Source organism: Ictidomys tridecemlineatus, chromosome 15 (genome assembly GCF_052094955.1).
Source record: "Ictidomys tridecemlineatus isolate mIctTri1 chromosome 15, mIctTri1.hap1, whole genome shotgun sequence".
NCBI classification, from domain to species: Eukaryota; Metazoa; Chordata; class Mammalia; order Rodentia; family Sciuridae; genus Ictidomys; species Ictidomys tridecemlineatus.
This window is the reverse complement of record NC_135491.1, coordinates 59,017,608-59,043,607: the sequence shown is the minus strand read 5'-3', so window position 1 is coordinate 59,043,607 and position 26,000 is coordinate 59,017,608. Positions and strand designations below refer to the sequence as shown.

Here is a 26,000-nt window from a genome sequence, read left to right as displayed (position 1 = left end):
GGGATTTCAGGCACACGCCCGAGAGTCCTTGCGTGGCCTGGCAGTATCGGGACATGTGGGTCCTCCCGGGTTCAGCCACCGGCATCCGTTGTCGGGTGAGAGTGGCTGTGGAGGTCTTTCTCCCTGGGCCCTTCCTGCTTTGCCCTGGTACCTGACATGGTCCTGTGCAGGACATGTCAGTGGCTCGCGCGCGGCCCTGTATCCATCAGCCCAGGCTGTCAGCTCCCCTCTGCACTCCTCCTGGGGCCACCTTACTGGGACTGAGCCTGGCAGGTGGGTGTCCAGCAGTGGCCTTCCACTGGCAGGTACCCTGGGGGACACTCCTTTTCCTACTTTGTGCAAAGTGAGCCTAGGGGTGGTGTCGGTACAGTGCACTTCTCCCTTCACTGAAAAATGGGAGGTGTAGGCTGCTGTGACCTGGACGGGGGGGGGACCCCTTCTCTTGGCCAGCAGGGCTCCACCTGACCCTTCTGGGGCTTTTCCATGGTTGCCTAGGTCTTCCCATCCTGCTCACTGTGGTCACCTCTTAGTGCTCATGAGCAGCCATGGAGAGGAAGAAACCCTGCTCAGCCCTGTTCTCATGAATTGCAGGCCACTCAGATTTCCTGGCTTTGTGCTGTCCTCTTTGACCGTGGCATCCATGGGCATGGATATCAAGCATCCTGCTCTCTGGCGAGGCCTGAGAGGAGCCCCTGGACTTCCCAGACACTTGAGGCTGCTCACCGTCCTGTCCATGGAGTGCTGGCCTGGCTGGAGCGAAGCTCCCTGTGTCCTGGGCACCAGTGGTGGCTTAGCACGGGCCGTCCTCCATCTTCTGTCCTCCTCGTCCTCTCGGGATGGGGGTGCAGTGTGGGCACACTTCCTTGGAACTAGAAGAAAGCAGCAGGAGATCTCGTTTTCACGCTCTGGGCATGAGGTTGTGCCACTATGCTATCATAAGCCTCTGGCCAGCCTGTCGGGGGTCGCAGATGGCCAGACACTGCTGGTGAGAGGGTGTTCATCCCAGGATCCTTCCCATGTCCTCAGGGACACCAGTCAGAACACATCGAGGGCCAAGAATGCTTGGGGTCGCAGGGCCTGCTTGGAGCAGAACACATCCACCGTCCTGCCTCCCCCCAGCTCCTGACTGAGGAGTCGAGGGCTGCCCTTAGGCCAGCGTCCACCCCTGGTCGCCACGCCTGGATGTGTGTGGTTAAGTAATAAACTATTTCTGAAGCCGTGTGTGCTCTGAGCCTTTGGCGTGGGACACGCGTGGCCGTGGACCCTGGGTGGGCGGCCGTGTTTCCACTGCCTCGTGACCATCGGGGCTTCAGTTCTCCCCAGGAGGAGAAAGGAGTTGAGGTGTCTCCTGTGTCCCTGTCCCCACCCAGTGCCCCCAGGCAGTGGGGAGAGTGGGGCTTCTTGGGTGAGAGCAATGAGTCCTCTTCTGAGGGTAAGCTCATGGGCAGGGTGCTCGCCACCAGCACATGAACCGAGGACCTCAATTATCTTTTTTATTTTCTTCATGGCTACCAAAGTAAAAGTGAAAGATTCAGACATTGCACCCAGCAGTGGAAGCCTCTTGGCTCCACCCACCTCCCCAGGAGTCGTCATTGCAGTTAATGCCTGGGCTTCTGGGAAGAGGAGGTTTTCTCTGGAAGTTCAAACTGTCGAGAGGGTGGCAGGCCTGTTGTCGCCAGGGGTCAGCAGCAGGGTGGGAAGCAGGAGCACAGGTGTGGCAGTCACTTTGCGACACTTGGTGCTAACTGTGGGATGCAGAGGCTGCGGCCCAGCCCGGTTATCTGCCCTGGGGAGCCATGTGCAGGCGCCCCGTCCTGGTGCAGGCCCTATCCTGGTGCAGGCCCCCCGTCCTGGTGCAGGCCCTATCCTGGTGCAGGCGCCCCGTCCTGGTGCAGGGGCCCCGACCTGGTGCAGGGGCCCCGACCTGGTGCAGGTGCCCTGTCCTGGTGTAGGCGCCCCGTCCTGGTGCAGGCCCCGTCCTGGTGCAGGCGCCCTGACCTGGTACAGGTGCCCCGTCCTGGTGCAGATACCCTGACTTGGTGCAGGGGCCCCGTCCTGGTGCAGGTGCCCCGACCTGGTGCAGGGGCCCCGACCTGGTGCAGGCGCCGCATCCTGGTGCAGGGGCCCCGACCTGGTGCAGGCGCCCCGTCCTGGTGCAGGCCCCGTCCTGGTGCAGGCGCCCCGTCCTGGTGCAGGTGCCCCGTCCTGGTGCAGGCCCTATCCTGGTGCACGTGCCCTGTCCTGGTGCAGGTGCCCCGACCTGGTGCAGGCCCTATCCTGGTGCAGGTGCCCCGTCCTGGTGCAGGCCCCCCGTCCTGATGCAGGCCCTATCCTGGTGCAGGCCCTATCCTGGTTCAGGCCCTATCCTGGTGCAGGCACCCCGTCCTGGTGCAGGGGCCCCGACCTGGTGCAGGGGCCCCGACCTGGTGCAGGGGCCCCGTCCTGGTGCAGGTGCCCCGACCTGGTGCAGGTGCCCCGACCTGGTGCAGGTGCCCCGTCCTGGTGCAGGTGCCCTGTCCTGGTGCAGGCCTGGAGGAGCCGACAGCGTTGCCTGTGGATATTCAAGTAAAAGGTAAAAACTTGCAAGATGGTAGCTGCCGTGAGGTGGCCACATCTGGGGGTGTGTTTTTCTTTGAAAGTTGGAGGTCCAGTGGCAGGAGATGACAGGAGCTCACGGCACAGTGCTGGAGTTTTTCTTCTGGTTCCTGGCCACTCCCCTCAAGAGCCCTCTAGGATGAAGAAACCACCCAGTGCTGGGGCAGGAGCTGGCCGCCCTTCCACCGCCCTCTGCTGGAACCTGGGGACACTGCGGCTCGGCTTGCTGCTTGCTTCTCTGCTTTCAGTTTGCTCAGGTCTGGGACCTTGTGAGACCTGGCCTTACCCCTGGGCTGATCCTTTGGAACTCAGGCAGCTCACAGATGCACAGCACTGGACTACACCCAGCCCCCTGTGGGTATGGGGGCCCTTTGTGTCACACCAGGACACCTGCTGCTGTTCACCTCCTGCTGAGTCTTGCTTCCCAGGGTCTGTCCAAGGACAGCCCCCTCCCTCCAGTCTGGACCAGGGCTTCCTGTCTGTGGCTTCCTCTGGTGGGGATGGCAGGCACAGGCAGCCAGGGGACGGGGGCTAACCCACCAGGCCCAGCTCCACCAGAAGGCAGCCCCGGGAGGCGTCACCGCTGTCTCCTCCCTCCTTGGAGGTGGTGTTCTGCCAAGTGTGATTGGGAACAGACTCTCCCAGGTCTCGGCTCCACAGGAAAGTCCATAGTGTGACCTCTGGTGGGCACTCAAGGTCACTGCATACAGCGTGATCCCAGCCCTCAGTATGAAATGAACAAAGAAGCCGGATGGTTTTCAAGCCTTGACCTTGAGCCAGGTGTGGTGGTACACACCTGTAATCCCAGTGACTCAGGAGGCTGAGTAGGAGGATCCCAAATTCAAGGCCAGCCTCTAACTCAGTGAGGGCCTAAGCAACTTAATGAGACCTGGTATCAAATAACAACTTAAAAAGGACCTGGGAATGTGCTTCAGTGTTTAAGTGGCCCTGGGTTCAATCTCTGGTACCAAAAGAAAGAACTTTTCTCCTCGTGGCTGGAGAGTCCGCATGGCAGATGGGCAGCCACCTGAGTCGTCTTGGGAAGCTGTGTCCCTGACCTTGCTCTTTGTCTCCCTCTCCTTGAAGGGGTGTCCCCACTGCACCTTGACCTAGGTCCAAAGGCCCAACTGTACCAGCTGTCACCTGCCGTCACCCAGGAATCAGAGAGTCGTCCTGTCCCCACCAGCCTAACACAGCCAGAGCAGTACCACTGACAGTTGTGGGGCCTGGGGGATCAATGGGGTGCAGGTGTGCGCAGGCTGGCTAGGCGCCACATGGCTGGGAGCTTCTCACCGCTGTCCCTCCCCTCCTTGAGGTGCGGTGTTCTGCCAGGTGTGAGGGGAGGACAGATTCCCAGTTCTCAGCTCGGCGGAGAGTCAACACAGTGGCTGGGTCTTGGAGGGCCAGTGGGTGTTGGCGGACACCTGTGGTTGGGAGCAAGCACCGCGAGAAGACAAAGTCCCACCGTCCCTCAGACCCCTGTGGAGTCTCCCCTACTCCTTGGCCTCCATTCCTCACTCTGCCCCTCCCACCGGTGGCCTCTCCTCCACCGGGTGCTGGAGCCCTGCCGCAGTCTGGCTGGGCACAAAATCACGAGCCACCACACACCTTGTAGATTCAAACAGCAAGTCTTTATTCTCGAACTGTCACCGGCCCTCTACACACGTTCTGGGGAAATCCACGTTCTGGGCAAATCCACGTTCCACCAGGCTCCGAATCCCAAGTACTTTTTGAATCCCACGAGAACTCAATGGGAACTCAAGGATCGGGCGTGCCTGAGGCAGCAGGATACGCCCTTTTCCCAGCAGGGTACACCTTAAACCTGGAACCACCCTAAACCCAAGGAGCGGGATACTCCCTATTCCCAGCAGGATACACCCTAAACCTGGATCCGCCCTAATCCAGTAGGATCCTCCCTAAACCCGGATCCACCCTGGTCCTTGAGCAGGGTCACCTTTCTCAAACATACATGCAATGTCACTGCGAATGTCCAAGGCAAGTCCATTTCCACGAGTCCTTCCTCTAAGCAACATGGGGTACCTGGCAAGGAAATTGCCATACCTACTTGGCTAACGGACCTTTGTGAAGTCTGAGTTCCATAGAGGGACCCTTTCTGCCCTGTACGGGCCCTGTGCTTTATACTTCAGAAGAGCAGGGTTGTGCCATCCCCAGGAGTCACCGTTCGCCACTGTGGGGACGAGCACCCTCGAGTGTGGGGCATCTGTCGGTGGGCAGCCCCTCCCTGCTGGTGACGATGGGCTGTGGGGCGCACCGACGTCCCTCCCTCTTCTGTTAATGGTGCTGTGTTTTTCCAGTTGGGTTTTCCCTCAGTACCAGGGTTGAACCCAGGGGTGCTTAGCCACTGAGCCGCACCCCAGCCCTTCTTCATTTTTTTAAATTTTGAGACAGGGTCTTGTTAAGTTGCTTAGGGCCTTTCTGATTTGCTGAGCATGGTCTCAAACTTGTGATCCTCCCGCCTCAGCCTCCAGAGTCACTGGGATTACAGGCCTGCCCCCCACACCTGGTGGTAGCAGGACGTGTTAGGAATAGGCGCTATGAAGGTCTGTGCAGTGGGTGTTCACCACTTCAACAGGGAGGCCAGGCCGTGCGTCCCTTCGCACGGGCCACTGCACGTTTCCTGGGGCGTCTGCGGCACTTGCGCCTCCTGCCAGCTGCTGAGTCCCTGGTGCTCTGCATCCCAGCCAGCAAGTCCCGCTGCCTGGGGAGTCTTTATTCCTGCCGTTCTAACAAGCGTGTAGTGGAGACTTGTAGTGCCAGGGGTTCCTGTGCGCGTCCCTGACGGCCGACAGAGCTGGACCTCTGCATGAGCTCGCTGGCCACCCGCGTGCAACCGTGGGTCTCTCAGAGCCTGGCACGTCCCCTGGTAGAGAATATCGGGGGAAAGCTGGGCACAGCGGCCACGCCTGTCACACAGCGCTCGGGAGGCTGAGGCAGGAGAATTGTAAGTGTGGGGCCAGCCTGGTCAACTTTGCAAGGCCCTAAGGAATTTAGAGATTCCATCTCAAAAATCAATGGCTGGGGATGTGGCTCAGTAGTGAGGCAACCCGGGTTCGACCCCCAGGGTCAGAAAAAGAACAATATAGGGGAGGAGAGAGAGGCAGAGGACACAGGCACAGGGGTGGAGCCGGGGGCGTGCTGGGGCTGCCATGAGTCATCCGCCGCCTCCAGGTCTCAGCTGCCCGGTGCGTTCTGCTCACCTCTGAGGGCTCCGCAGAGCTCTGGGGGCACTGAGAAGCGAGCCCAGCCCAGCGAGGACCCTGGGGCTGCGGTGAGGAGGGAGGGGCTGCCGCAGAAGGCTGAGGACAGCCAGGGCCAGGCGCCACTCCATGCTCATCCCCAGGCCGTCCTGTGCAGCCTGTTGCCCAAACCCTACCCCATGCTCCTGCCTGGGAGCGGCCCAGGCCTGCGCTGGCCACTCCTGGTCTGTGGACTCACCCAGGCCTCCTCGAGGGGAAGGTCGAGGGCCAGTGGGGCAGCCAGAGACACAGGGTGAGCAGGCAGGGAACAGCAGTGCAAGGAAGGGCCGGTGAGGCCGGAGCGTGAGCTGTGGCAGGAGAGAGGCCGAGCCTGGACTGTGGGTGTGCACGGTGCCGCCAGGAGCCCCAGGGAAGCCCCAGGGAAGCCCCAGGAGGGTCCCCAGGCTCAGGAGTGGCTTGGCTGCCAGGTTGAGGCTGGAGACATGGAGGTGGGGGGCAGCTGGGGGGGCAGCTGCAGCTGGCTGGGGTAGGGGGAGGATGGGTGCTGCCTCAGGTCCCACCTGCCTGGGGCTCAGCTCTGGAGCCACTGTGATAGTGGATGCCCAGATCACCCAGGTGACAGAGGAGGACATTTACTCTGAACGTGCTGGATGGCCCTTCTTAAGATAGTCACTCAGAAGGCCACCTGGAGCATGACCTGGGAGACCTGCCACAGAGTGAGTCCCTGTCCCCTCAGGCCTGGCCTCTCCGCTCTCAGGTCAGGAGGGGAGGTGCAGGCTGGACAGTGTGGACTGCCCCGTCACCATGGAGCTGCTCTCCTGTGCCGTGTTCCGCAGTTCTGTTGGAAGGCGAGATCCTACGGGGGCCACCAGGCAGGGGAGAGTGGGCGGCTGGGAGGGTGGTCCCGAGGAACCCGGGTGGGCTGGTGAGGAGGTGCAGTGCTCCTGCAGGCCTGGCTGGCCGCGCAGGCCGAGCTTTTTCCTACTGCTCTGAGAGGAGGAGGACGACGCTGACCCCGGGTCCCCCAGCAGACGGCAGGACAAGGCAAAGGGGGACTGGGGCGGGGGTGAGCCCTGGAGCGACGGGAGCAAGGGCCGTGGAGATGCCCGGAGCCCCCCGAGCACGAGGTAGGGTTTGGGCAACAGGCTGCACAGGACGGCCTGCGGGGTCACCACGGGCCTGGCTGCAGAGTCTGTGTCCAGGGCAGTCGGCCTGAAATGCCAGCCGACGAAGCCCCGGGGATTTTGGCCCCGCTCACACCGAGTCTCCCCACTCAGGGGAGAGAGGTCTCTAAAATCACAGCTCTTAGCATGGACTTTGAAATCACATTTAGCTCACCCCAGGATTCGGATTTGTAGACTTTCCTTTCTGGACTTGTCCTGGATCCAGGCAAGGAGCTGGCCTAGAGGGGTCCCACTCTGGTCCGCAGACTGCCCAGGCCCTGCAGAGGCTTACCCCTTGCTCCTCCTGGTAGGGTAAGTCCTCTGCAGCGGGGGACAAGCCCTTTTGCCTTACCTTGGGGAGCTCAGTTCTGAAGGAAGAGGGGAGCCTGCCCCCACTCTCCCTGCCGGAGTTCTGGAAGCTCAGACGCGAGTCCCTGGAGCCTGTAGCCAGACAGCTCTCGCCTCACTCTCTGCTCATTTCCCGCCTCTGCCCAGCAGCAGCTGTTCACCCCCCACCGCTACAGCCTGCTAGTGTCCCATGCCTAGCAGTGGCCGGTGCAAGTGTCCCTCTGCCCAGTGGGTCTGCCCAAGGGCCACTGCTTTCTTCTCTAAGTGAACCAACCCTAGCTCTGGACGGCCTCCAGTCCCTTAAACCAGACTCTGAGGTAAGGCCGTCATCTCAAGGTTTGGGGGGAGATGAGGGGGACAGGAGAGGTGGGGAAGCAGGGGTCAGTGTAAAGGCACCATCAAGAGGGGCAGCAGTGTGGGCAGCAGAGCTCAGTCCTGTGGGGGCTGCTGGGAGTCAGCGCAGGTGCATCCAGTGTAGACAAGCTGGGACATTTATACACTTCTGTTATCGCTGAGATCTACCCCAGACATGGTCAGGAGACCCTCTGGTGGCTAGGAGCCATTGCATGGCAGGTGTTGGCCTCTGGCAGAGTGGGGTGAATGCTGAGGGGATGGGCAGGTGTACCGTGTCTCCAGAGACCTGTTTTTCCACCCCATCCAGCCAGGTTGATGGTCCCTTCTGGTCTGGTGGCTTCTGCAGTGTAGCCACTAGCCCAGTGTCCTCTTGTGCAAGTTTGTGCTTGGTGCTCTCTGAGTGGACACAGACCTGGCCTGAGGCAGGGTGAGGGACTCTTGACGAGCACCGCTTCTGCTCTCAGCCAGGGACGATCCGTACAGAAGGCCCTGCCTCTGCCTGGGCAGACCCTGTGGGGAGGTGTGTCCTGGGGCACCTGTGACTCCTTCTCTGAGGGATCAAGGACCTTCCCTTGGCTTGGCTTGGGTCCCCATGACTCTGGGAGTCACAGAACTCTTTCTGCTTCTTCTTCTCCCTACCTGGGGCTTTGGAGCACAAACCTGGAAGGCAAACTCTTGGTAGCCACAGGCTTCTCCGTTTTCCTCTCTGAGCTTCCTTTGAATCAGCTTCCTGTGTGCAGCAGGAAGGAGGAGACACCCAGGGAGGAGGAGATGCTGTGTGCATGCCCGTTGGCCCCGGCAGACTGAGCAGTCTCCATGCCCAGTCTCGCCTCACACCTTGGCAGGCGCTTGCCAAGACGGGCGAGGTCCTGTTCCTCCCTAGCGCCAAGCCAACAGCTCCTGAAGCTGGCTCTGTGTCTTGCTCTTCTGCAGACAGACCTGAGGCTCAGAAAGGACAGGCGGCTGTCTGCTGTTAGTCTCTGATAAGAGGCAGAGTGAGGAGGGGTGCAGGCCCGGTCCCAGAGCCCCTGGAGTAGGAGGGTGCAGCATCCGTTGGCTCACACCCTGCATGCTGACGCGCTGTGGTTCTGAATCTGGCACCGTGGGCCGTGTCCATGTTGGGGTGGGCTGCTGTGTCTGCACTTTGCCCATCTGTGGTCCCAGGGTTCTCTCCCACTGCTGGGTAGGGTCCCTCCGTGTTTATGTGCCATGGTCTGTTTAAATCTCTTCTCCTGTAGCTAGACACTTGGGCCATTCCAGTGTGGGGCTGTTGGAAGAAAGCTGCTGGGGGTAGTTTCGGTTCCGGTTTGGGTGAACATAAGCCCTCACCTGTCTTGCATGTTCACCATGGATGCACACGTTTAGGATTTACAAACAGGGCCATTTTGCCAGGGTGGCTGTATTCACTTCATGAACCAAGTACACAGGTTCCAGCTGCCACATCCGTGACAGAACTAGGATCTTTGGTCCTTTTAATATTAGCTGTTTTTGGGTGAATGGGGTCAGTGATGACTTATTATTTACACGAAAGGTGTAAGAGTGGCCTGTGGTGAGGACCAGAGCTTCCAGGGATGCATGAGCCTGAATCTATGCCTTGCTGGGCGACAGTGACGTTTCAATGGGCCCAGGAATGTGAGAAACCCACTCCCCTGCCCACACCCAGATAATGGACCTGGAGACACAAGGTACAGTGGAAGAGAGACTTTAATGATGGTCTTGCAAGTGGTTACCGAAACAATTCATTCCCGAGACTCGGTTCCTCCCCAGGTTCCTCATAGGCTGAGTACTGCGGGGTTACAATCTTCCTGAATGTGCCTAAATTTCCTTATGAGCTCATTCCCTTTTAGTTGGCCCCTGAACAATCCAATCTAGATGTATCTCTCTGAAAAAGGGTGTGTGGGGGCTGACTTTGGACTTGTCAAGCCTGGGTGTACCAAGGCCGCACCAAGGTGGGGGCTCATCCTGAAGTCTGCTGGTGCAAGGCAAGGACATGCGGACAGCTCACTGGGGTTTCGCTCTCTGCAGTTGTCACGTTAGTGAGCTGTTGTGCAAACTGGCTTCCAGTGACCCTCCATCACAAGCTGAGCCATGTGCACCCTTTAAACTAAATATCTTGCTTTGAAAGTAGACCACCAAGTGGCTGAGATTGTGGCTCAGCGGTAGAGCGCTCACCTAGCATGCGCGGGGCCCTGGGTTCGATCCTCAGCACCACATACAAATAAATGAATGGAATAAAGGTATTGCGTCCAACTACAACTAAAAAAATAAATATTTTTTTTAAAAAAGAAAGTAGGCTATCAAATATTTTATTCCTCACAGGAGGAAAACAGATATAGCAGAGAAGCCATGTACCCAGACACATTGGGGTGACAGCTGAAATTTTCAGCAGGAAGAGTACCGCCCAGGCAGTATCAGTGCTGCCCGGGGAGCGCGAGGCTAGAAGCTCATTTTGTTGTTTTTCCAGAGACTGAATCCAGGGGCACTTGACCACTGGGTCACACCCCCAACCCTTTTTACCTTTTGAGACAGGGTCTCACTAAGTTGCTTAGGGCTTTGCTAAGTTGCTGAGGCTGGTCTCAAACTTTTGATCCTCCTGCCTCAACCTCCCCAGTGGCTGAGATTGCAGAGGTGCCTTACCACACCCAGCGTGGGTCATGATCTTAATGGTCATACAATGGAGCCCAGAAATCTGAGAAGTTCCTGCAAGTATCCTGCTTGTTCTTTGGCAGGAGCAGTGCAGGGGGTAGCTCCTTACAGCTATACTTGCTCATGACCCTTTGGGCAACCAAGATAATTTGAGTATTATAACCAGCCTGAAAATATCTCAAAAGTGAGGAAAGATCTAACCATTTGCAAGAAATACAAATTGGAGTTCAAGATAACTTAAGGAACACAACTGGAGAGGCAGAAGGCATCGGGTTTTACAGAAATATTGGACACACTCCTGTCTCTGTTTCAGCAACCACTCAAGCCACACACCTGAGAGTGAGGGTGCAGGTGGGAGACCAGGGACAGGAAAGCAGGCCAGAGGACCCCAGTTTCCAAGAGCGTCCAGTCTCTGAAGGACAGCTGCCAAATCTCAGCCTTCAAACCCAGGGTGCTCAGTAGACATTTATCTAACAGCCATGGTTTCTGGTTTCTGGCCATCCTAGGGTTGCCAGATTCAGCACGGAACACGCGGCACCCAGCCGTACTGGAGTTTCAGGCCACACATCTAAGGGTCACACTGTCCCGGAAGCTGTCCTGGGGCTGCGTGTGTAGCCCTGCCGGCCGCTGCAACCTCCCTCTCTCCTTGCAGGGGACAGAGACCCCTGCTGGGGCGCCCCGTGGGCGCACGAGCTCGCACATCAGATAGGGTGAGTGGGCTCCCCCGGAGCGCGGGCGGTGGGCTTCCGATCGATGTCCACGCAGGCCAGACCAGGCCAGGGAGGCATACGGCTCGCGAGGACCGCGCTCCGCGCTCCCTGGCCCTGTCCGCACTGCCCTGCCGCGAGAGCCAATCAGCCGCCAGCTGGGCGCGCGTGCGCCAGGGCGCGGGCCCATTTGCAGGTGGGAGCGGTTGGAAGCGGGCGCAGTGGGGGCAGCGGGGCGCTTCACCGTGAGGCTTGCGCCACGGCCGCGCTGCGCCCCATGCACTCGCCAGGGCGCGTCATGACGGGGCGAGGGCCCTCGCTTGGCCACCCGAGGCCACGCCCGTGACTGCCCCCCCCCCCCCCCCCCGGGCACACGGGGCGGACATCTCACGGCACTGGAAGTGTCCATAAAGCCTTCCGGGGCGGCTGAATTTAGCTGTGCACCCGGGCCCTACCCTGGTCTCCCAGCTTCGCTCTCTGGACGGCCTCCCTCACTACGCAAAGTGACCCGCAAGACCTGGAGCGTCCTCGTGGTCAGAGGCGCACCGCGGGGAAGCAGTGTCCTACGGCTCCCGGCCAGTCCGGCGCACGGCCCGATGGAGGCTCACGGGGCAGACGGGAGTGGTGACGCCATTCTGAGCCCATCTCCAGGGCTACCTTCCAGGCCGGAGCGGTGGGTTTGGCCCACCTGGACTACGTGGCTGACAGGGCAAGGCCCAAGGAAAGAGCAGAGCTGGCCTCACAGAAGGGCGTGGGTGGCGCAGGGCAGCCCTCCACTGTCTGGGAGCATTAGCTGGGGCAGTGGAGCTCAGTGACCTGAAGCTGCTACTGTAAATGAAACAGCAATTATAGGGTCCTTCCATTAGTGACCAAACATGGAAACATGGTTTCCACCATCCGGCTGTGAGGGACACTGCGCTTGGCTTTGTGCTGGGTTTACACCTGCTGGAGACCCCATCTGACCAGCTTTTGCACTGGAGTGTGCTCACTGTGGAGGAGGGCACCTCGATGTCCCTCAGCGCCCAGCCAGCCTGGGGTGTCTGATAAGGAGGGCCCTAGGTGGGGCAGGCGGTGAGTGGCAGCCCCATTTTGGAAAGTTCTCCAGAGTTGAAACACTGGTCTTTCCTGCCCAGCTGGGCGCAAGGTTAGCTGAGAGCCTTGAAGCAGGTTGGCTGGGGGTGCTGGTTCCCCCAGCGTCGCCCCACACTTCCTCAGCTCCGAGCACGGGGCTCGTGGGACCCACACCCTCTCCCAGCACCTGGCCCCGGCTTACACAGAGCCTCCCTGCTCTTCTTTTCTAGGAAGAGCACATTTCAGACCTTGAGGAGAGAAGTGCACTCCCCAGGTGGTTCGGTGAGGGAACCAGCCCGTGCTGCTTTGCCCGACCCTGTGGGGTGGGAGAGTGAGGGCGGGAGTCCAGGCTGCATCGTGACAGGGCAGTGTGCGGTTGTGGGCCATCCGAGACCCTCCCACCGTCCCTCCCCAGGCCCTCACGCTCCTCGCTGTGTCCAGAAGCCCAGGAGCACTAGAGGCCCCGGTGGCCTGCTCCAGGCCCTGACTTCTTACCTACCCTTTCCTTCCCCTGGAGGGGGCAGAGCCCTGCGTGGAGTGACACAGAGGAACCCCAGGAGCAGCCAGCCGCCTCGTCCTCTGGGGGTGGACTCTGCTGTCTTTGGGGGGCTCCCCGAGCATGCAGCCTGCCTCTGTCAGAGGAGTCATAGTAGGGGGGCGCCTGCCCTGTCCCCTCCCCACTCTGCTGGCCCTGACCACTGGTCCAGGCAGGGCCCCAGCTCATGTTGCCACGTCCCTCATCCCTCCTTGCCTGCCTCTTGCTCAGATGTGCCTGGGCCACTGCAGTCTCCCCCAGGAGCCCGTCTGCTGTGAGTGCCAGGTCAAGTTCCAGGGCCACTGGCCTGTGCCCAGGGCTGAGGCAGCACTGCCGTACTGGGTCCCTCTGTCCCTGAGACCTCAAAAGCAGGTAGGTGGCTGTCAGGGTCTTCACCTGGGCCCGGGTGACTGTCAGGGGTCTCACCTCCTTGGGATTATAAGCATTGTATGAATGACACTTTTGTGTGTGGCTCTTTTTTCTTTTTTTTTTGGTACGAGGGATTGAACCCAGGTGCACTTAACCGCTGAGCCACACCCCCAGCCCTTTATATTTTGAGACAGGGCCTCACTAAGTTGCTGAATCTGGCTTTGAACGTGTGGTCCTCGTGCCTCAGCTTCTTGAGTTGCTGGGTTACACATGGGTGTCATGGTGCCTGGCTGAGTTGTGTGTCCTAAACAGATTTTTCTTTCTTTGGTACCGGGAATTGAACTCAGGGGCACTAGACTCCTGAGTCACATCTCAGCCCTATTTTGTATTGTGTTAGAGACAGGATCTCACTGAGTTGCTTAGGGCCTCATTAAATTGCTGAGGCTGGCTTTGAACTCACGATCCTCCTGCCTCAGCCTCTAGAGTCACTGGGATCACAGGCGTGGGCCACTGCACCCGGCCTGTTTTAAACAGATTTTTAAAGCACTGTTTCTGTGGGTGTATGGGTGACGTGGATAAGCTGCCTGTGTGTGCAGTGTGTCAGCCTTGACACGTACGTCCCCAGCAGAACTGCGGCAGGTCGCGGCAGCAGCTCGTGCGCAGCCCCGGGAGACCGCCTAGAGCAGTGTGTGTCTGCCGGACGGTCCAGGAGCCCCAGGCCCCAGGCAGCTGCTGACGTGCTTGTCCGGTGGCTGGTCTGTGTTTCCGAGGCTTTTATGTGACTGAAGTGTGCCCAGGCTGCCTTCGCAGAGTCCGGTGTCGTCACTGTGGGGCTCCGCCATGTGGCGTGTGCGTGGGTGGCACTGTCACTGCCGAGTGTCGCTCCTCCGTGTGGAGCGACCACGCTCCTATGGAAGGATGTCCAGCTGTTTGCACGTTTGCTCTGCCACAGGCAAAGCCGCTGTGGCCTTCGTGCTGAGTCTTTAGGAGGACGATGCTTCCGCTCTTCTGGGGTAAAGGCTTAGTCGTAGGGCGGCTGGATCGGAAGGTGGTGTGCGATGACTTATTTCCAGTGCCGGGGTGAGCCCAGGGCTGGCCTGTGCTGCCCTCTCCACGGGCTGTCCCCGCTCGGCGCTCCACCTCCTTTTTAGACGGCGGTGCAGGGCCCAGGTCCTTTGCCTTCTCAGTCACCAGCACTTTTTAATTTTCATGATGTTTTCCCTTTTTGTGGTACTGGAGGTTGAGCCTGGAGCTGTGAGTGTGCTGTGTCACCAGGCCCAGTCTGTCCCTTTACCAGGTGTGGGTGGCCTGCAGTTCAGACTTGTGTTCTGTGAGGACTGAGCCTATCAAAGATCTCTCCATCTACCCCCTCTTTTGGCGGCACCGGGGATTGAACCAGGGCCTGGCGCACAGCAGGCAGAGGCTCTCCCGGGAGCCTGTCCCCACCCCGGCCACACGCCTTCACCATCTGCGTGTCGTCCTTGGCAGTGTCTGTGTAGATACTTTGTTGGTTTAAACGAAGGGATTGTGGCTTCCTTCTTAGTTTTCAGAGCTCTTTATTTATTGTGGCTCCAAGTCCCTTGTCAGCTGTGTGTGACCGTCTCTCCATGTCTTTGGCTTGTCTTCTGATTCTCCTGTCGGTGGCTTTCAAAGTGAGGCGCTGTAGGTTGTGCTGAAGCCCAGCTCAGGAGCTTGGTGCCCACCTGGCCCCTTGAGAAAGGGCACTTTGTGCTGTGGCGAGACCAGGCTCCCCTGATGGAGGGGGAAGCGTGTGATGCTTGTGTGGCAGTCCACAGCCTTCCACAGTGGCGTCCGCTGGTGTCCATGTGCACAGGTCTCAGTGGGCATGGGCAGTCCGTCCCCCTGCACTTACCCAGCACCCTCTGACTGGACTCACTGACACTTTCTGGGGACGTCGTCTTAGCCCAGAATGTTTTCCCAACTCAGTCCATTTTCTTATTCTCTCCTGTTGGACAGTGCTGGGCCGTGCTGGGCCGTGCTGGGCCGTGCTGGGCAGTACTGGGCCGTGCTGGGGCGTGCTGGGCCATGCTGGGCCGTGCTGGGCAGTGCTGGGCCGTGCTGGGCCGTGCTGGGCCGTGCTAGGCTGTGCTGGGCAGTACTGGGTCGTGCTGGGGCGTGCTGGGCAGTGCTGGGCCGTGCTGGGCCGTGCTGGGCCATGCTGGGTTGTTCTGGGCCGTGCTGGGCCGTGCTGGGCCGTGCTGGGCCGTGCTGGGCAGTGCTGGGCCGTGCTGGGCCATGCTGGGTTGTTCTGGGCCGTGCTGGGCCATGCTAGGCCATGCTGGGCAGTGCTAGGCAGTGCTGGGCCGTGCTGGGCAGTCTGGGCAGTACTGGGCAGTGCACTCAGGGGCAGGACAGAGGCTGGTTTGTTTCTAGTCCAGCAGCTGCTGTGGAGATTGGGCTCCATGCTGAAGAGGTGGGCAGGATGGGCCAGGGGTCCTTGTCCTCCAGGGTGAAAGGACCCCAGATAGGAGCTCTCTGGGGACATGGTGAGGAGAGGGACAGAGATGGAGGGGTGTAGGTTTTTGTCCCCTGAGAAGGGTGCCTGGCTGTGGTCACTACTGACAGGAGTGCAGTGGACATTCCCATGTGCCCATTGCAGTGCAGACTGTTCAGATAGGAAGTGTCCCTAGGAGTGGAAATCTGGATCACAAATAATGTCCACTCAGAACGCCAGCAGAGTCCCCTTTATAGCTGAGCGTGTGGAGATGCAGAGTGGCCGGTGCCCAAGGGCAGGATGTAGCCGCTCCTCCAGCCGCAACCTGTGTGTCCTGCGGATGGTGGCAGGCGGACCTGAGAGGTCCTGTGGGCCATCAAGAGGGGCATCCGAGCTCCTCGGCCCGGGAGGTTGGGGTGCCTGCAAGAGGGCCTCCCGGGGCCTGTCCTGCTGGGTATCCTTCTAGAGCGTTCTCTCGCCTTCCTCTGGTAGATCCCCAGGATGGTCCAGTTTTGTATCCCCAAAGCCACCAAGACATGCGCCTGCCCGTGCCACCACTTTGGGGGCCGCCTCCCGCTGCCTAGGACCAAGGCTGTGATGCCGTACTGGGTGCCGCGGGGGCTGAGGTCTCAGAGGAAGGTGAGGAGAGACTGGCACGGCAGCGGGGCTGGGGGGCACCGAGGTGAGGGGTGCAGGCGGGAGCCTCCCCACAGAGCCAGGGAGGGTCGACCTGCCACCTGCGACCTGCATGGGTTCTGGTGACTGCTGGGTGGCCCTGTGAGCAGGGCAGAGGTGTGGCACTCCTGCCCTGGATCCCTCCCCCTCCTCCCTCTCTCCTCCTCCCTCTCCCTTCCTCCTCCCTCTCTCCTCCTCCCTCTCCTCCCCCTCCCTCTCCCCCTCCTCCCTCTCCCCCTCTGCTTGCTGCCTCCTCTTCCCACCTCCTCCCACTCTCCCCCCTTTCTCCTCCTCCTCCCTCTCCCCTCCTCTCTCTCTCCCTCTCTCTCCCCTTCCTCTCCCCCTCCCCCTCCCTCTCCCCCTCTGCTTGCTGCCTCCTCTTCCCACCTCCTCCCACTCTCCTCACCCCTCCTCCCTCTCCTCCTCCTCCCTCTCCCTCTCCCCCTTCCTCTCCCCCTCCCCCTCCCTCTCCCCCTCTGCTTGCTGCCTCCTCTTCCCACCTCCTCCCACTCTCCTCACCCCTCCTCCCTCTCCTCCTCCTCCCCCCTCCTCCCTCTCCCCCTACTTGCTGCCTCTTCTTCCCACCTCCTCCCACTCTCCTCACCCCTCCTGTCTCTCCTCCTCCTCCCTCTCCTCCCCCTCCCTCTCCCCCTCCTCCCTCTCCCTCCCCCTCTGCTTGCTGCCTCCTTTTCCCACCTCCTCCCACTCTCCCCCCTCCTCCCTCTCCTCCCTCTCCTCCCTCTCCTCCTCCTCCCCCTCCTCGCTGCCTCTTCTTCCCACCTCCTCCCACTCTCCTCACCCCTCCTGTCTCTCCTCCTCCTCCCTCTCCTCCCCCTCCCTCTCCCCCTCCTCCCTCTCCCCCTCTGCTTGCTGCCTCCTCTTCCCACCTCCTCCCACTCTCCTCACCCCTCCTGTCTCTCCTCCTCCTGTCTCTCCTTCTCCTCCCTCTCCTCCTCCTCCCTCTTCTCCCCCTCCCTCTCCCCCTCCTCCCTCTCCCCCTCTGCTTGTGGCCTCCTCTTCCCACCCCCTCCCACTCTCCTCACCTCCTCCCTCTCCCTCTCCCCCTCCTCCTCCTCCCTCTCATTCTCTCCCCCTCCCCCTCCTCCCTCTCCCTCTCCCCCTCTGCTTGCTGCCTCCTCTTCCCACCTCCTCCTGCTCTCACCCCTCCTGTCTCTCCTCTCCCACCCCTAGCATCCTGCAGAGGTGCGGGAGGGCTGGCCCTGGGCAGCCCTTGGCTTCCTGTCCTCTTGCCCTGACTGTCCACACCCCCATGCAGGCCCTCCTCCCCAGGGGCCTTCACTCCTCCTGGCGTAGTGAGAGGTCTCCTCCTCCCTCCTCCTTCATGCCACATGCTGGTTGTCCAGCCTGGACCCTCTGGCTACCCCCAGAGAGGACCTGCAGGCCCTAGCATGGGGGCTCTGGCCTCCCCTCTGGGGGTCCCTGGGCTGACGCGCTCGCCCCTTCTTGTCTTTTAGGTGGTGAGAAAGCAGCGGAATCTCAAGGCCCTGCAAGGTGACTGGGCCAGCGGGTGGCTCACCTCCCCTCCCTGGGAAGGGGGTCCCAGGAGCCTCCTGGTGGGAGGGGAGGGTTCGCTCCCCCAGACGTCTGCGGAACAGGGGACATTGCTGTGCCTCCCTGCCCACCAGCGGTCAGCACCACCCGCGGCTCTTTCCCAGTGTCCCAGGGGGCTGCAGCTGCCCGTCTCTCAGCCTTGCTGGGCTGGGCAGGGTCTGCAGTGTTTCAGCTGCAGGCTCCTCAGCTCGAGGTGTGGTGTGCGTGCATGCGTGTGACCATGAGCGTGTACCGTGATCGTGGCGTGGCCCACATTCCTACCTACGACCTGCCATGTGCTCACCCTCCCTTCATGGTGTGCTGGACGCTCAGGGCGGTTCTCAGGTGTATGCTCACCGCGTCCCTGTGACCAGCCATGCAGCCAGTGTGCTCGCGCTGGGCCTGGCCTGTGCTCACAGTCGCGGGCTCTGCACAGAGTGTGTTCACACGTGCGTCCAGAGCGTCTGCAGGTGTCCAGGTCTAGGGCCTGGTGTCTGGGAGAAGCTGTCCTCCCTGTGTGCATCTGCAGAGCGGGCTGCCCTGTCCTGAGGGCGTTCCCTGCAGAGGGCCGCCGGCCCGTTTGGCTGGTGCGGCGTCCTTCCCTGGACACCGTGCGGGCTCTGCGCAGTGAGTCCCCCGACAGGAGGCTGGTGCTCTGGGACGGTGAGGGGCTCTCTGGGGACTCCCAGAGGCACGGGGGGCGTGCCTGGGAAGGGCCGTCTTCGTGATGCGAACACAGGTACTGGCCACTGGTACTGCCCCACCGGCAAGAGCAGGGCTCAGGAGCAGACTTTGTCCGGCCTCTGTGTGGGGCAGTTGGGGCTGTCTGTCCTCCTTACAAGCAGGCTCTGCTCAGACACGGCTCGTGGGGACTCTCCACATGCTCCCATCCCCAGCAGGGACCCCCAAGCGTAATACGGAGTGGCGAGCAGTGCTCACCAGCTGTGCTCAGGAGGAGAATGGCCACAAGGGTCCACCTGAAACACGGCACCTGCCTCCCAGGGAGGGAGCTGTGAGCAACAGGGAAGGGACCCGGTGAACTGCCTGGGGAGGCTTTGGGGAGAGCCCAAGGCATTGCTCCCAGGAAAATACGCAGAGTCCCGAAACAGGGTCCCACCCAGGTGGGCGGGTGGCACACACCTGCAATCCCAGCTACTCAGGAGGCTGAGGCAGGAGGAGCACAAGTTGGAGGTCAGCCTCAGCAACTCAGAAATGCACAGCAAGAAAAAAGAGGCAAATTGTGAGCCTTGTGCACAGACTGACGTGTTAAGCCAGTGTCAGTTCCACCGCAGGCGTGGTCTTCTGCTCGGGCAATTGTGCTGAGCGTGATTCTAGCCTCAAAACTGGCCAAGCCAGGAGGCCTGCGGCCCTGAGGCGGGACAGGAGCACCCGTCTCCTCACTCCTGCGAGCACAGGACTGTCGTCCCCTCCAACGTCCGGCCCAGGTCTGAGTGCTGGGGGTGCTCTCCTTGGTCCCAAAGCCAACTGCTGTCCACTTGGAGAGAAAGTCTGTATTTTTCTCGTAACCGGGACTTCTGTGCTGCTCGGTCTGTGCCTCTGCGGCAGAACCTCCCCAGGAGAGTGCCTTTACCGTCTCAGGCTGGGGTGCTCCCGTGTTCACGTGGCGGGCTTCCTGTTCATAGCATCGTGGGGCCACGTGATGGCCACACGGTCCTGAAGGGTCAGGGTGGAAGCTTGAGCTGCTGTGGGGTGAACACTGGAGCCCCCCACGATGGTGGGAGTCACGTACCGCCAGGGGCTGCCTGGGCACGCACGGGTGGCGGCTACACGCCAGGGCGTCTGTGTGGACAGTCCACGCCCCTGGCCATGGGGAGGAAAGGGCAGGAGGGAACAGAGCACTGGGGAGGGGTCGCTGCAGAGGTCCTGGTGCTCCCAGCAAGGCTCCTGTGACGTGGTCTCGAGCAGGCCCCTGGGAGGACGCAGCTGGGGTCCTGGCGGCTCTGCTCTTGGCTTCGTCACGGGCGAGGACTGTTGGGAAGACGCCGCTGGGACCCTGGGGAAGCATCCTGCTGGTCCCCGCAGGCCTGTCCCCAGGGCTCTGGTTTGCTGGTGTCCTGAGGCCTCCCGGCCCCTCCCTGCTGGACAGTGATTTGGAGCAGATCCCAGGCAGAGGTGACCCAGGGCACCTCAGAGGCTGCAGGCCACGCTGCGAGGCTACCCTGCTCCGTGGCGACTGGGGGACAGGTGGCTCGGGGACAGGTGCCCGCTCATGCCCAGCCCTCCTGCCCTAGACACCCCCCTGGACGTACGCTCCCGGCACAACCGCTGGCGGATCTGCAGCAACAGGCGCCCCCTGGCCAAGCGGCGGCGGCTGCAGGCCATTGAGCAGGATGAGCTGCTGGCCCTGGGGGGGCCAGTTGGCCCCCCGGCCCCGTTCCTGACCCTCCTGCAGGCCCTCCTGGGAGCCATCATATCCATGCGGTGAGCAGTGCGGCTGGGGTGGCCTGGGCCCATGCTCCCTGTGGTGGGCTTTGTCCTGGGAAGTCGGGCACAGCAATGCCTGCCTGGCTCTGGCACCCAGAGTCCTGCCCACTCCCGCCCACCTCCCAGCCCTGCATCTCCTTCTGTCCAGAAAGGCCTCTGTGGTGGTGATGACCCGTCTCTGGCAGGGCTGGCTGCTTCTGGCCTAGCTCTCAGGCCAAAGGGCCTGTCTCGGCTGGATGTTGGCAACAGGCCTTGTGTGGCTGGGTGCGGGGCATGCCTGAGGTCCTCAAGCCACGTGCCCAGCTAGGCTCGGGGTGCCAGGGCTACCCATCTGGTGGACACTGGGCAGCGTGAGGGCCCAGAGCCTTCCCTGCAGGGAGTGGGAGCAGGACAGGAGTGGCAGCCGCATTCCCTGCTCCCTGTGCCGCCTGGAGCTGGTCCTTGGCCCTCCTGGGCGCGGGCTGCTCAGGCTGAGCCACTGGCCCTGCCTGGCGACCGGAAGGCCAGGACTGCTCCTCTGCGGCTGTGCCTCCCGCATCCCTGAGCACAGTGGACAGCCTGGACCAGGGCACCCAGGCTGCGGTCTCAGGCTGGGCGGCTCCTTTCTTTGCAGCCATTATTTTTGGATCTGAAGTTGGACTGTCCACTGCTGTCACACACCCACAGAAGACCAGCCTCGGCCTCTACCACCTCCGCAGTCAGGAGCGGCCTGTGACCCCACTGTCTGCCCGTTCCTCTAGTTCACACTCAGATTCCGTCCGCGGGACTGGTCAGGTGACTCTATTTGTAGTGAGTTGGTGTGAAATCAGGTGAGATTCCGGTGTGCACACAGCCAATAAAGGTTATTTGAGAAACTCCAGGCTGGCTTCTAGTAAGGAGGGCTCCTTCTCCACCGCTGTCCTGGGAGGAGAGACCTGTCTGCGTGCCCCCGGCCAAGGCCCAGCACCACCCCTGGGGGAGGCCTGCTTCAGGTGCGTCTCACCTTGGCTTTTTAGAGATCCACAATCCACGTGTTGAAACTTCCACCCCCGAGGCCTGCGACCAGGTGGTCTCACTGTGTCACCATCCGACCGTGTACTCGTCCCCTGGGCACCAGGAGTCGGCTCTCTGTCTGACCTGCCTGCTGGGCACCCTCCCTGGGCACCAGGAGTCGGCTCTCGATCTGACCTGCCTGCTGGGCACCCTCCCTGGGCACCAGGAGTCGGCTCTCTGTCTGACCTGCCTGCTGGGCACCCTCCCTGGGCACCAGGAGTCGGCTCTCTGTCTGACCTGCCTGCTGGGCACCGTCCCTGGGCACCAGGAGTCGGCTCTCTGTCTCTGACCTGCCTGCTGGGCACCCTCCCTGGGCACCAGGAGTCGGCTCTCTGTCTCTGACCTGCCTGCTGGGCACCCTCCCTGGCCACCAGGAGTCTGCTCTCTGTCTGACCTGCCTGCTGGGCACCGTCCCTGGGCACCAGGAGTCTGCTCTCTGTCTCTGACCTGCCTGCTGGGCACCGTCCCTGGGCACCAGGAGTCTGCTCTCTGTCTGACCTGCCTGCTGGGTACCCTCCCTGGGCACCAGGAGTCTGCTCTCTGTCTGACCTGCCTGCTGGGCACCGTCCCTGGGCACCAGGAGTCTGCTCTCTGTCTGACCTGCCTGCTGGGCACCCTCCCTGGGCACCAGGAGTCGGCTCTCTGTCTGACCTGCCTGCTGGGCACCGTCCCTGGGCACCAGGAGTCGGCTCTCGATCTGACCTGCCTGCTGGGCACCCTCCCTGGGCACCAGGAGTCGGCTCTCTGTCTGACCTGCCTGCTGGGCACCCTCCCTGGGCACCAGGAGTCGGCTCTCTGTCTGACCTGCCTGCTGGGCACCGTCCCTGGGCACCAGGAGTCGGCTCTCTGTCTCTGACCTGCCTGCTGGGCACCCTCCCTGGGCACCAGGAGTCGGCTCTCTGTCTCTGACCTGCCTGCTGGGCACCCTCCCTGGGCACCAGGAGTCGGCTCTCTGTCTGACCTGCCTGCTGGGCACCGTCCCTGGGCACCAGGAGTCTGCTCTCTGTCTCTGACCTGCCTGCTGGGCACCCTCCCTGGGCACCAGGAGTCTGCTCTCTGTCTCTGACCTGCCTGCTGGGCACCGTCCCTGGGCACCAGGAGTCTGCTCTCTGTCTGACCTGCCTGCTGGGCACCGTCCCTGGGCACCAGGAGTCTGCTCTCTGTCTGACCTGCCTGCTGGGCACCCTCCCTGGGCACCAGGAGTCGGCTCTCTGCCTGACCTGCCTGCTGGGCACCCTCCCTGGGCACCAGGAGTCGGCTCTCTGCCTGACCTGCCTGCTGGGCACCCTCCCTGGGCACCAGGAGTCGGCTCTCTGCCTGACCTGCCTGCTGGGCACCCTCCCTGGGCACCAGGAGTCGGCTCTCTGCCTGACCTGCCTGCTGGGCACCGTCCCTGGGCACCAGGAGTCGGCTCTCTGCCTGACCTGCCTGCTGGGCACCGTCCCTGGGCACCAGGAGTCGGCTCTCTGTCTGACCTGCCTGCTGGGCACCGTCCCTGGGCACCAGGAGTCGGCTCTCTGTCTGACCTGCCTTCTGGGCACCCTCCCTGGGCACCAGGAGTCGGCTCTCTGTCTGACCTGCCTGCTGGGCACCGTCCCTGGGCACCAGGAGTCGGCTCTCTGTCTGACCTGCCTGCTGGGCACCGTCCCTGGGCACCAGGAGTCGGCTCTCTGTCTGACCTGCCTGCTGGGCACCGTCCCTGGGCACCAGGAGTCGGCTCTCTGTCTGACCTGCCTGCTGGGCACCCTCCCTGGGCACCAGGAGTCGGCTCTCTGTCTGACCTGCCTGCTGGGCACCCTCCCTGGGCACCAGGAGTCGGCTCTCTGTCTGACCTGCCTGCTGGGCACCCTCCCTGGGCACCAGGAGTCTGCTCTCTGTCTCTGACCTGCCTGCTGGGCACCGTCCCTGGGCACCAGGAGTCGGCTCTCTGTCTGACCTGCCTGCTGGGCACCCTCCCTGGGCACCAGGAGTCGGCTCTCTGTCTGACCTGCCTGCTGGGCACCCTCCCTGGGCACCAGGAGTCGGCTCTCTGTCTGACCTGCCTGCTGGGCACCCTCCCTGGGCACCAGGAGTCGGCTCTCTGTCTGACCTGCCTGCTGGGCACCCTCCCTGGGCACCAGGAGTCGGCTCTCTGTCTGACCTGCCTGCTGGGCACCGTCCCTGGGCACCAGGAGTCGGCTGTCTGTCTGACCTGCCTTCTGGGCACCCTCCCTGGGCACCAGGAGTCTGCTCTCTGTCTGACCTGCCTGCTGGGCACCGTCCCTGGGCACCAGGAGTCGGCTCTCTGTCTGACCTGCCTGCTGGGCACCCTCCCTGGGCACCAGGAGTCGGCTCTCTGTCTGACCTGCCTGCTGGGCACCGTCCCTGGGCACCAGGAGTCGGCTCTCTGTCTGACCTGCCTGCTGGGCACCCTCCCTGGGCACCAGGAGTCGGCTCTCTGTCTGACCTGCCTGCTGGGCACCCTCCCTGGGCACCAGGAGTCGGCTCTCTGTCTGACCTGCCTGCTGGGCACCCTCCCTGGGCACCAGGAGTCTGCTCTCTGTCTCTGACCTGCCTGCTGGGCACCGTCCCTGGGCACCAGGAGTCGGCTCTCTGTCTGACCTGCCTGCTGGGCACCCTCCCTGGGCACCAGGAGTCGGCTCTCTGTCTGACCTGCCTGCTGGGCACCCTCCCTGGGCACCAGGAGTCGGCTCTCTGTCTGACCTGCCTGCTGGGCACCCTCCCTGGGCACCAGGAGTCGGCTCTCTGTCTGACCTGCCTGCTGGGCACTCTCCCTGGGCACCAGGAGTCGGCTCTCTGTCTGACCTGCCTGCTGGGCACTCTCCCTGGGCACCAGGAGTCGGCTCTCTGTCTGACCTGCCTGCTGGGCACCGTCCCTGGGCACCAGGAGTTGGCTCTCTGCCTGACCTGCCTGCTGGGCACCGTCCCTGGGCACCAGGAGTCGGCTCTCTGTCTGACCTGCCTGCTGGGCACCGTCCCTGGGCACCAGGAGTCGGCTCTCTGTCTGACCTGCCTGCTGGGCACTCTCCCTGGGCACCAGGAGTCGGCTCTCTGCCTGACCTGCCTGCTGGGCACCCTCCCTGGGCACCAGGAGTCGGCTCTCTGTCTGACCTGCCTGCTGGGCACTCTCCCTGGGCACCAGGAGTCGGCTCTCTGTCTGACCTGCCTGCTGGGCACCCTCCCTGGGCACCAGGAGTCGGCTCTCTGTCTCTGACCTGCCTGCTGGGCACCGTCCCTGGGCACCAGGAGTCGGCTCTCTGTCTGACCTGCCTGCTGGGCACCCTCCCTGGGCACCAGGAGTCGGCTCTCTGTCTGACCTGCCTGCTGGGCACCGTCCCTGGGCACCAGGAGTCGGCTCTCTGTCTGACCTGCCTGCTGGGCACCCTCCCTGGGCACCAGGAGTCGGCTCTCTGTCTGACCTGCCTGCTGGGCACTCTCCCTGGGCACCAGGAGTCGGCTCTCTGTCTGACCTGCTCGCTGGGCACCCTCCCCTTGGCACCAGGAGTCGGCTCTCTGTCTGACCTGCCTGCTGGCACCCTCCCTGGGCACCAGGAGTCTGCTCTCTGTCTGACCTGCCTGCTGGCACCCTGCGTCTGACTGGCATCGTGCCCTCCGTGGCTGGGTCTGCCCCCTTTCACTCGGTGTCTTGATTCCAGGGTCATCCACGGTGCAGTGTGCGTCACAATGCCAGTCCTCTTGGTGGCTGAGTGACAGCACACTGTGGGTGTGGCCCTCTTGCCCCCTGTCATCAGCAGCAGACCTGGGGGACGTGTTGGTGTCCAGGCCTGTGGCCACGGCTCTGCTCCCGGACTCTGGGAGCATCTGGCCCCATTGTTCTAGGTCTGTCCCCTGTGCTCCAGGGACGTGACGCTGGGGCTGCACCACTGTCCTGCCCGATGCAGTGACGAACTCGCCATGGTCCCCGCTGAAGCACACCTGCCTGTGGGCGTTGTCGGGTGCGGCCTGCGGTGCCGAGAGGGCACCGTCTCAAAGTGTCTGTGGGGCGGCTGTGGTGTGACTGTCCAGGGGTGGGAACACGTTTCTGTAGTAACCGGGCCTCAGGGAGCCCATAGAACACCCACCTACCCACTTACCCTGCACCTACCTGCCCACCTGCCCTCCCACTCACCTGCCTGCCCGCCCACCTGTCCACCTGCCCACCTGCCCACCCAGGTGTCTACCTGCTCATTTACCTGCCTATCTGCTCACCCATTCACCTACCTGCCCACCTGTCTACCCACTCACCTGTCCACCTGCCCACCTGCTCACCTGCCTGCCCGCCTACCTGCCCACCTGCCCACCCGCTCACTTACTTGCCCGCCTACCTGCCTCCTGCCTCCCCGCCACTTACCTACTCACTAACTTTACCTGTCCCCCCGCGTACCTACATACCAACCCACCTTCCTGCTCCTGGTCCACCCGTGTGTCTACCTCCCCACCCGTCCACCCGTCCACTCCCCTACCCCTCCCTCTTTTTCCCTGCCCCCCACCATTTACTGAGCAATGGTGCGCAGCCCAGCCCTGTCCAGTTAACTCTGATGGTGGAAATATCCGCCTGTGCTTCCCAAGACAGCCACCGGCCACATGTGCCTGTTGGACACTTGAAACGCGGCCACTGGAGATCTGGATTGTAGTGGGCGTTTGTCCTCTTAGGTCTATGTGTAAACAGCCCCAGGAGCCCGGAGGCCAGCGTGTGTGATGGTGCAGACGAGGCTCGGTGGTCAGGGCTGCCTTCCCCAGCAGATGGACCAAGGCCCTGCGCCAAGCCTTTGTGCTTTCTAGAATGCTCGTGAGCCTGGCGGGTGCCTGGACATGCCGGTCTGGATGCTGTCCTTC

General features: G+C 62.1%; 1 protein-coding gene across 2 annotated transcripts; it reads left to right on the top strand.

Annotated features, from left to right (window-relative positions):
* Positions 1–10,657: 10,657 nt before the first annotated feature.
* C15H16orf95 (chromosome 15 C16orf95 homolog) lies at positions 10,658–20,986 on the top strand. 2 transcript variants are annotated; one of them, XM_078032790.1, is made up of 7 exons: positions 10,658–11,034; positions 12,333–12,384; positions 12,869–13,009; positions 15,954–16,100; positions 17,612–17,648; positions 19,940–20,129; positions 20,746–20,986. In XM_078032790.1, exons 3-7 carry the CDS (start codon positions 12,869–12,871, stop codon positions 20,762–20,764), a joined length of 534 nt encoding a protein of 177 aa, XP_077888916.1. In that variant the 5' UTR covers positions 10,658–11,034; positions 12,333–12,384; the 3' UTR covers positions 20,765–20,986. The 2 variants fall into 2 exon arrangements, with proteins under 2 accessions (XP_077888916.1, XP_077888915.1); XM_078032789.1 differs by lacking the exon at positions 10,658–11,034 and adding an exon at positions 11,191–11,704.
* The last annotated feature ends 5,014 nt before the right edge of the window (positions 20,987–26,000 follow it).